Source organism: Labeo rohita, chromosome 2 (genome assembly GCF_022985175.1).
Source record: "Labeo rohita strain BAU-BD-2019 chromosome 2, IGBB_LRoh.1.0, whole genome shotgun sequence".
NCBI lineage: Eukaryota > Metazoa > Chordata > Actinopteri > Cypriniformes > Cyprinidae > Labeo > Labeo rohita.
This window is the reverse complement of record NC_066870.1, coordinates 31,743,619-31,754,628: the sequence shown is the minus strand read 5'-3', so window position 1 is coordinate 31,754,628 and position 11,010 is coordinate 31,743,619. Positions and strand designations below refer to the sequence as shown.

The following is an 11,010-nucleotide window of genomic DNA, read 5'->3' as shown; positions in this document are numbered from 1 at the left end:
TCACCCAAAAATGAAAATTCAGTCATCATTTATTCACCATCATGGTGTTACAAACCAACATGACTTGGGTGAGTAAGTGGTGTCACAATTTTTATTTTTGAGTTAACAAACCATATAAAATGAAAACAAATCCCTGAATAATAATTATAAATGAGCTTAAGGTCACAGTTGAAACGCAGAGATATTCTGTTTTAAGAAGAAAATGTCCTGAATATTTTGAGTTCACTGGCTGATAACAAGAGATCCTCGAGGTCTCGAAGGTCAACTGTGTTGATATGCTGCATAAAAATGAATAAGTTTTTTAAATGTCTTTCCAATAAGGAGCATTTCACATTTCCCTCTCCGGCATTCCAGACTGTGCATCACATTAGTCCTTAAGAATCCTGAGAAGCATTGTAAACTCTCTGAAACCCCCAAATTGTAACTTCACACTACCTCCATTAACAAAACCCCCAATACCATTTCAGCATCAGACTCAGGGTACAGGTCCCTGGCCGCCCCTGTGTGTCCCTCTGGCACTGGAGCTTGCAGACAGGGGTTGGAGGCCAGGGATCATCCCACCCAGAGTGCCCCAGAGAGGCCAGGGTTCAGTGGCGCTTAGCCTTGTTCTCTGACTTCTGAGACAGAAGAGCTGGGGTCGGGTTGAGCCACAAACAGAGCAGGATGATGAAATGGCAGACGTGCAGCGATAGAGAGCTGTAGTTGGTGGACGGATACGTGTTCCAGGACAGTTCTACCAGACCCAGAATCAACACCCTAAAAGAGAGTGAAAGATACAGGGATGATTGGAGGAAAAAAAGATCTGAAAGTTTGACATAAAACAAATTTGTTCGATTGTGTTAAAATATAGTTAATGCCTGTGACAAATATTGTTTGAAAAAAAAAAATTTCTACATATTCTAATTAATCACATATTAATAGAAAAAAAAAAAAATTTGACTGTGAAGATACCCACAAAAGATTATTTAAAGGCTATTTTTGTGTTAAATGAAAAAGTAGCAAGTAAACATTACAAATTGTAGCTTTAGAAAGAAATATTTGATTTGATTCAGCATCATTTTTTTACACATAAACATTTAGGCTGCAACAGCCTAACGTGAACTATGAAACATAAAAGAAGATAATCTGAGAAACATTTAAGTATTTTTTGTTCATATAAAGAAAGCCATGCCAAAACAGATTTGTTACCAACAGTCTTCAAAATAACCTTTTTTTTTCCACAAAAGAAAAGTTTGAAACGACATGAGGGTGAGTAAATGATGACAGAATTTACATTTTTAGGTGAACTATCCCTTTAATGTTTTTATTATTTATTTATTTATTATTTTTTAATTTATGTATTTATTTATTTTTAATGAAATGATACTCTAAATAAGAAACTAAATCTGCCAGCAGGTAAATGTCTTAATGAGTCATTCACATGATTCGTTCAAAACGCAGATTCATTCACAAACTAAACACCACTGTGTTGCTCCGAGATGTGCAACAGTTCTGCTATGGCCTCAAAGTTAATATGTTTTCTGCAAAATTGAGCACAAACACATAATATAATGTTTAAAATATAACACAGTATCAACTTCTTATTTACTAAACTGCAGTATAAAAATCACATTTAAGCTCGTGATAGATGGGGACAAAATCAAAATGTAATATTGTATTTAATAAATAAGATTAGGAAACCAAAATCATACCTTGCAATTACATAATTCTCAATTCCAATTTTGATACAGCAAAAAAACTTTTATACTAACCTAATATAAAGTTCAAATATCATTAAAGACAAGTAAACAACATGCCAGAATGTGCATTTTGACTATTTTAATAAAACAAATAATTAATTAAATAATAATATTTAATAACAATTAATTTATTAATACATTATTTTAATAATCTTTGTTTTACCTGAGCAGGTGGGCAAGTTTCTTGACTCCTCCACTCCACAGCAGGTAGGGCAGCGTATGGAAGTACCAGACGTAAAACTGATAATGCAGAGATCGACTGAAGCACATGCCAATGAAATTAGATGTGAAAAGAACCAGAACTGTCTGTATGACTTGGGTTAAGGAACCATTTTCATAATACAATCATAAAACATTAATTTGAATCCAATCCATCACATCCATACATTTGATTTAAACTACCATAAAAAGGATATGATCAGCACTGAGCTTTTGTACAGTCTCTTTTCTCTCAGATGGATCTGTTAAAATAGACCATATACTGTTCCCAGACCTGTAATAAACACAGTGTTTTTAAATGACACAGTTGGAAAGAAACAAACACTGTTCCCAGACCTGTATTTAGTTTTGTTTAGCATTAATTTTGTTTGTTTTTTTCTTTGTGCACAAAAATTATTCTCGTATAAACATAAACTTGATGTCACTGATGTCACATGGACTATTTTATCAACGTTCTTACTATCTTACTACCTTTTGGATTTCACCAAAAATATCTTATTTTGTGCTTTGAATTTCATTAAAAATATCTTATTTTGTTTAAGTGATTAATGACAATTTTCATTTTTGGGTCAACTATCCCTATAATATTGGCTTTAGACTTGTAATAATGTTTTTTTAACAAATTAAGTTGCTAAGTCCTACTAAAAACCCTTTAAATATGAGTTCATACAGTTTGCTTAACATTTAAAGTGATTTAACCACATAAATTACAAGTTTAATTGCAGGTTTTGATTTTTACCTCTTCCATCTCTTCAGCGCAAACAGAAGCAAAGTGGTAATGTGAGCCAAAAGCAGAGCCAGGTGGAAGTATCGACATAAGAACACATCCTCAGGAAGAAAACGCCAGTTCACCGTCCACTTAAACAGAAACTGCCTGCCCAGGTCAAACGCCCGGCTAACGTACCCAACAGGGTTCACCAAGAGGAACGGCAGTCCCAATACCAGCTGAAGGGGAGAAAAACAAAGTGGTATATGAAAAGCTGCTGTAAAACAGCATAAAAAACGCTGAATCATTTCATAACTATGTGAATGAATTTATTTGTGCGTCTAACCTGAATGACCGCACAGAGAGTGAGTTTGGGTAAAGTCTTCCACAGACCGAACTCACACAGGAGGAGGAAGAGGAGACCAGGAGCAAAGAGCAAAACATTCATCTTCACAGACACAGCTAAACTGTACACAGCACAGACAAACATATACTTTAAATGCGCACACATGACTGAAATGACCAGTCATTTATTAAATGATAATTTTTAATTTTATGTTATACAGTGTTGAGGAGATCAGGCATCAAAACATTGTATAAAAGTAGTGCCAGCATGAATGGCAGGAATCACTCCTTGTAGAATGAAGATGTTGTTTGTACTTGCCTGTAGAGGGCACATCCTAAAGTCCAGCGGCCATCCAGGAAGAGATTGATGGCTCCGAATAACAGCATCATGGCCACTGGATCATTAAACAGACGCAAGACAAAGATGGAGTGAATCCGATACGAAGCACAGCAGACGAAGAAGAACACATACGGAGGAACCTAGAGAAGAATAAACAGATGAGAAGTATTATTAAGACGTTTTTAGAACCAAAAACAAACTTCTGTAAATGTCAAAAACATAGTAAAACCAGAAATTAGCAATGCACTGCATTATTAATAAAGTTTTTGTCATTGCAACGTAGTGGTGAGTAGTTGCTAGATTACATAAGGCTTAAATTCAGAGCAATTACTAGATAATTACTATTCTTGCAATAGTTGTTTAGCTGAGGTTGGATATACATGTCACAGAATAATACATGTTGTAGAATTAATGTACACAGTATTGCATAATTCATATACCACCATTTAAAAGTTTGGGGTTGGTAAAATTTTTGAAAGAAATATCTTATGCTCACCAAGGCTGCCTTTATTTATTTAAAAAAAAAAAAAAAAAAAACAGTAATATTGTGAATATTGTAATAACAAGCCTGCATTTATTTGATACAGCCAAAATACCAAGCCTGCATTTATTTGATCCAAAATACAGCAAAAGCAGTAATATTGTGAAATATTTTTTACTATTTAAAATAACTGTTTACTAATTAAATATATTTTAAAATGTTATTTATTCCTGTTATCAAAGCTGAATTTTTAGTATCATCACTCCAGTCACTTCTACCAGAGGTCATTCTAATATGCTGATTTGCTGTTCAAAAAACATTTATTATTATGCTAAAAACAGCTGAATTTATTACTTCGATGAATAGAAAATTCAGAAGAACACACACACAAACAGAACACGTAACATTTTAAATGTCTTTATCATTACTTGTGATCAATTTAAAGTATCCTTGATAAATAAACGTATTCATATATAATATATATATGTATAGAATAAAAAAAAATTACTATTATATGGGGTCATTACCTTTTTGGTGCGATGGTAAATGCGGAACACGAGCAGGAGAGTGATGAGGTAGAACACAGCAAACACATACTGACCCAAACGAATATTGTGTCCATGATCAGTAAGATAATACAGCCCAGTGAATATATACACAAAACCAGCTGGATACCTGAAACATACATACAGTACACAATCCAGCAGATGATTAGCAGCCAGATTTTCATTTAATATGCCAGAGATATACAGGTAGAGTAAAAGACTACTACACATCTAAAAGCTGGAATACACTACACAGATGTTATATGTTGACACTTGACACTTATGTGTTATGTTCACACTTACACCAGTGGCCCCGTGTCGCCCTTCAGCTGTGTGTAGTCATACGTGCCGTTAATAACTCCCTCCACCTCATCCATATACGCCTTCCAGTCGATCTCTGTATCTACACACACAACACTTACATCATTAGACACAGGAATGACGATGGCACTTATAATTGGCATCTCTGTGCTCACTGCGATTCAGTGTCATGTTGCACAGTGACATGAGCAGTGAGTCTGTGCACGTGTTCCTTTTAAGGAGTCCCGACGGATCAAATACACAACTTAGCCAGACTATAATTTTGGAAGGGATTTGAGTTGGACATTGGGTCTATATGAAATACATCAATGAATGAAAGAATTAATAATCTGCATTAAACTGCAATTGTTTGAACATATAGCGATCGAGCAGTATGGAGTTTATTTAATCTGTTGTTCCGTTAAATAACTGTTAATTGTTACTTATAATCATCCAAGGATCATGTCAGTGATTGATTTCTACTGCACTTACATGCAACTTTTTGGATCACCCATATGTTAATCCCAATTTCCAGGAACCAAAGGACGGCCGTGACCAAGAACGTGTACTCTGCTTTGAATAACACCATGTGTTTGTCCTGCCATATGGACGAAAGTGTTTTCTGAATTTTTGAAATTAAAGTAACGTTAGAAGATTTCTTTTTCCCTCCTGCCATGTTGGCCGCCTTGGTGAAGTCAGCGGATTCAATCACAAACGTGCGCGGTTTTCGGAAACACTGAGTTCCAAATTAAAAGTCCGTGGAGTTGAAAAAATGGATTTCAGAGTGGAAAATTTTTTTCTTTCCGTCTACTATTATTTCAAAAGTTATTTACGAATTATCATATCTTAAAAAAAATTAGAGGCATTTTTATGCGATTTTAAAACTTAACTGATAAAATATATATAATATAATATATACAATATATATATATTTATTTTTATTGCATTATTTACTTATTTTTATTGCAACTTTACAACCAAACAATGTACATAATCACATTCCAAACTTATTCAGTCTTAAGCATAACCAAAAATAAGACGTGTAAATAAATAAATAAATAAATAATACAACCAAATGTTTGTTTATTTACACACACAAACACACAAATAAATAAATAAAACGTAAACGTAATAGAATTCATTATATATTCATATATATATGAATTCTTTTCCGTTTTCAAAATTAAAATGATAAATAAATAATATATAAATACCATATAATGTTTTTTAAAAAATTTATTTATTTATTATTTATTTTATTTAATACAAACAAACAATGTACATAATCGCATTCTAAAATATAAACAATCTTATTCAGCCTTGGTTAAGCGTAACCAAAATAAGACGTAATAAGAAAATGAATTAATTAATTCATAAATAAATAAATAAATAAATAAATAGGGCTTTTAAATTAATTTATGCAAATCTAAACGAGAAGACAACTTAAGGGCTTTTTTGTTTTTAACAATCTTAATAATTTGTATAAGAGTTTTACCTAATTCCACCATTGGTTAAGGTTGGATTTAGACTTAAACCATTTAAACCATCTGCACTTGTAAATAAAAAAAAAATAAAAAACTCCTCAAAACAACAGGAAAAGTTTACGTTAAAGTGTGTTTGGCTGCATACGTTTGATTCACCAAATTCATAATAGTCAGGCAAAATTCATAGCTACCTACATAAGGTCTTCGCGTGTTGGTGTATCACGTGAACTAAACAACATCGCAATTTCCGGTAATGAATTCAGGAGGATCGTGAGTGTTAAAGGTGATTTTGTGCTTTTTATTCGCGCGATATTCATTTCTGTTGTATAAGACAGAACTTTAATATTCATTTATGAGCATATACATGTGTAATCGTGGTCAGAGTATTAGGTAAAAGTCTTTAAAGGTCATGTATGGGTCACATATTTCATTTTGACAGTCTGCAGATGATTTGCGTTGTTTGGTAATCTGTGGTTATTGTTATGTATATTTAATTGTGGTTGTGTTGGTAGTCTTATTATGTCAGTTTTATTTAAATCGACCATCAAAACACCCCAAAACGCCATAGATTTAAATAAACGAAATGTTCAAATGTGCCAACTGTCAAATGGTTCCAATGTAAACAAAGACTTACAAAGCTTTGTCATCTCTTTGTCTTTCATTTTTGCTTCTTTCAATCTGTAATCAGCTAGATAACCTTCTTTCTGTCGGCCCGAGGTTCTTTCTGACCTGTACAACCTTTAAACTAAACTAGACTCTCAAGCCAACATGTAAATTTTGTCTATGACACATCTAGCTGATGTCTATTTGACTTGCCAAATTTAAATGTCAGCTGAACACCTATGACAAAAATGACTTAAATTGGACTTTCTTTGAACTCCTAATCAGAGAAAACTAAACAAAACTAACCTGTGTTAGTGTAATTAAAAGCATCTGTTAAATGATGACAGTAGTAATAATGAATAAAAATCAATGCTGAATCAAAGTCACTATAAGTTCTCTTGAATCATCTTGAACTATACACCTGGTCACCATGATTTCATTCTGTATTCAGAAGTCTAGAGAAGAGGAAGAGGGAGAGGTGGAAGATGGAGGATTTCCCCATCCGGACAATGGAGATGGTGTGCTTGGGTTCAAGTGTGGCTCTCTCTGGTCTGTTTTATTACATATACAAAAAGAAACGCAAAACTGTGGAAAAGCTTAATGTGAGTAACATACAAAATTGACAGTTTAGACCAGGGGTGCCCAACCCTGTTCCTGGAGATCTACCTTCCTGCAGAGTTTAGTTCCAACCCTGATCAGACACACCTGTAATTATCCAGTGCTCCTTCAGGTCCCAATTAGTTGGTTCAGGTGTGTTTGATCAGGGTTGGAGCTGAACTCTGCAGGAAGGTAGATTTCCAGGAACAGGGTTGAGCACCCCTGGTTTAGACAGTATATATGTGGAATTTGCACCTGAGATTAGTTCTTTGGATATAAAGTGTCTGCTAACTTGTAAAGAGAAGGACAGTTTTCTAAAAAAAAAGAAACTAATTTGTTGTTTTTGATGTAAGGAAGCTCCAGTTTTGCCGCTGGATGAAAAGTTAGCAGATCTTTTGAATGCCACACCATGGAAATGTCTGCAGTATGTGGTCATCGAAGGTAACATTCATTTTCCAGTATATAGTGTCTCAGCTGATCAGTAGAATATAACTCATTCTCTCTTTCACTTTCACTGACTTGTTCTCTCTTTCTCTCTCTCTGTAGGTACAGTGCAGCCCATAGGGGAACCATTAAGGAGTCAGTTTCAGGAAGGCAGCGTTGGTGTCATCCAGAAACTGGTCCTCCGAGAACACAAACTTGTGTGGAACAGTTTAGCACGGACCTGGTAAGATCTGGTTTCTGGTCTCTACAGCAAAACAGTAAAATTTTTAAAATATTTTTACTATTTATAACCACTGTTTTCTGTTTGAATATATTTTAAAATGTAATTTATTTCTGTGATTTCAAAGCTATATTTTTAGCATCATTATTCCAGTCACCTTAACCTTTTAGAAATCATTCTAATATTCTGATTTGCTGCTCAAAAACATTTATTTTTATTATTATGTTGAAAACAGCTGAGTAGAATTTCACAATATTACTGCTTTTGCAGTAGTTTGGATCAAATAAATATAGGCTTGGTAAGCAGAAGAGACTTCTTTAAAAAACATTAAAAAATCTTACTGTTCAAAAACGTTTGACTGGTAGTGCACAGGAACATAGACAGCAGTTTTTTACATTTTAATAATATAGTGGATATTACTGTTTTACTGTATTTTTGATCAAATAAATGCAGCCTTGGTGAGCATAAGTGACTTCTGAATACAAAAAAATGTAACAACTCCAAAGGGTAATGTGTATAACATGGCATTTCTCAAACACATAATTCTCTTTCACATCCCTCAGGACAGACAGCGAGCGTTTGCTTCACCAGCGTGTGAACGCTGTGCCCTTTAACCTGCTGGGTGTGAACAAGGCGTTTGTGCGTGTGCTTTGTCCCCTGGAGGCCACGGGTCCCAATATGGAAATCGTCCATGAGAAGTTCCACCAGGCCAGTTATGGCTTCACGGACCTGATCGGTCAGTACCTGAGTGGGGAAAAACCCAAAGGTCAACTTGAAACAGAGGAGATGCTGAAAGTGGGTGCATCTTTGACCGCAGTGGGCGAGCTCATCCTAGACACGGACCGCCTTCCAAAAATCCGCCCACCCACCAACGGCTCTGAGTATTTCCTGAGCACGGACGACTTTGAGACCCTGCGGCTGGAGCAGGAAGGCCAGGCGGAGGTGTGGAGGGTGCTGGCGTGTGTTTGCGCATTGGCGGGTGTGGCCGTGCTGATGTGGGCAGGTCGCAGGTACTACCGGCAACTGAAGCTGCGGTGGGAGCAGGAGAACATGAGGAGGGAGTTTGAACAGATGGGGGCGGGAGAACGAGGAGAGGATGAGAATGGCGTAGACGTAGCGGAGAATGCTTGCGTGATTTGCCTGAGCAACCCACGAGGATGTGTGCTGCTGGACTGCGGACATGTGTGCTGCTGTTTCCGCTGCTATCAGGCCTTGCCGCAACCAAACTGTCCCATCTGTAGACAAATTATTAAACGCGTTGTGCCTTTGTATCAGGCCTGAGAGAATGTGAAGATGTTTGGTTCATCTCAAAAAAGGCTTTCAGCAAGTACTAAACATGATTTACTTGTCAAAAGAGCCTTAAACTTTAAAACAGTGTTATACTGTGAACAGGACACCTGCAATAGAAGCAACCGCACAGATTCCTGATACACACTTTAGTTTCATTATTTTAATTTTAACATATTACTACAAAAGCTTATTTCCACCACAGTGTGACAATTATGACTTTTCATGCCACAAATATGTCTCAAAATATAAACTCAGAATTGTGAGATATAACCTTGCACATAATTAAAACAAAAATATTTACGCCTTTTTTTCCCCTTATAATGCTGACCAGGGTCAGAAATGAACTTTTCCATTAAGGGGTTTTTATTGGCCCCCCTGGAATTTAATTTTCACATTTGTGAGGGCAATTTTTATAGTCACCTTATTATAATGTTAAAAACCATATGTTGTCTTTAATGTCAGATACTTAAATTCACCCAATTACTTAAATCAATATTTTAAACTGTCAATAACAATATACTAAAAAATTGTATCTAAATTATACATGTAAAAAACAGGGGCTCATAGAGATTATTATGACAAAAATCTTTATTTTAGATTATTGCTCTTTATATTGTAGTTATGATTATTCGTATTGATATAGAAAACAACGTCACATTCTGGCTTCATAGACAAACATCCAGACATTAGCCAAGTCTAGCACAAATTATACAAAAACTCCCTTTATAATCACTGAAGCTAGACATGAATCTTTATTTTGTTGTTTATCACTTTGTTGTGAATTTGCACTCAACAGCACCGGGGAGTTCAGCGCTGGCTAATCTAACCGTCTCTGATTGGCCAATGCATTTTTAAGTTCAACAGAAACGCGTTTGATTGGTTATAAGGCTCGACGTTGCACTAAACAGCACGAAAAAGCAATCTGATGTAGTGTGAGCAAATTTATATGCAATTTCGCGAATTGACACATTTCATTCATTCTCACATTTCATTTTAATCGCGACAACCGTAGTACGCTGTTTAATTGTGGGGACATTTTTTTGCCTCTTTGTCTTGAATTCATGGGGCATTTTTGTTAATTTTGGTGCCATTTTGCCATAAGCCCTCATTAATTTCTGACCCTGACACTAACTTTTTCTCGAGGTTGCAAGTTTATATCTAACAATTCAGACTTTTCTTCACAGAATTTAACGTTCTTATTTCTCAATCAAATCAATACGATTTTTCTACTCAGTAGGGCACTGTCAGTCAGTACAGTTACATTGTTACGCCAAGAGGTGGCGACAGAGGACCGTCTCTAAGAGTCGACTAAAACATTTAAAAACTCATCATTCATAAATGAAACAAAATGTTGATTAATTTACCGTTGAGTGCCATTTCACAAGGCTCAATCGACGATAAACCCGTTACCTCAAGTAGAAGCTGATATTTTACTTTATAGAGAATAATGCCATTGATTCAATGCATTGAACAGCGCTGACAGTCATGGAAAATCTCCTTAAACGCTGTTGGCTAATGTCAACATATAATTGACTTGACCTGAAGAAGGTAAGACGCAGGTAATCGCGCATGCTCAGTCGCTCTCTCTTTGTTTAGTGCAGTCTACGGAATCTATGTACGCTTCACATGGTACACCGTCTTAATGACGTAAAACAGCTAGTTGGTGTGAAAATATTACTGTCTTCACTATAGTTATG

General features: G+C 35.4%; 2 protein-coding genes across 2 annotated transcripts; one reads left to right on the top strand and one right to left on the bottom strand.

Moving 5' to 3' along the window:
• Positions 1-332: 332 nt before the first annotated feature.
• Positions 333-5,391, bottom strand: alg3 (ALG3 alpha-1,3- mannosyltransferase). Its single transcript, XM_051129357.1, has 9 exons — positions 5,168-5,391; positions 4,679-4,778; positions 4,358-4,505; positions 3,329-3,489; positions 3,011-3,131; positions 2,698-2,903; positions 2,157-2,232; positions 1,903-2,048; positions 333-756 (listed from the first exon to the last, which is right to left on the bottom strand). Exons 1-9 carry the CDS (start codon positions 5,349-5,351, stop codon positions 588-590), a joined length of 1,311 nt encoding a protein of 436 aa, XP_050985314.1. The 5' UTR covers positions 5,352-5,391; the 3' UTR covers positions 333-587.
• A 990-nt stretch (positions 5,392-6,381) lies between these two features.
• Positions 6,382-10,077, top strand: mul1a (mitochondrial E3 ubiquitin protein ligase 1a). The gene is made up of 5 exons (XM_051129425.1): positions 6,382-6,442; positions 7,214-7,364; positions 7,713-7,800; positions 7,906-8,026; positions 8,587-10,077. Exons 2-5 carry the CDS (start codon positions 7,248-7,250, stop codon positions 9,302-9,304), a joined length of 1,044 nt encoding a protein of 347 aa, XP_050985382.1. The 5' UTR covers positions 6,382-6,442; positions 7,214-7,247; the 3' UTR covers positions 9,305-10,077.
• Positions 10,078-11,010: the final 933 nt, after the last annotated feature.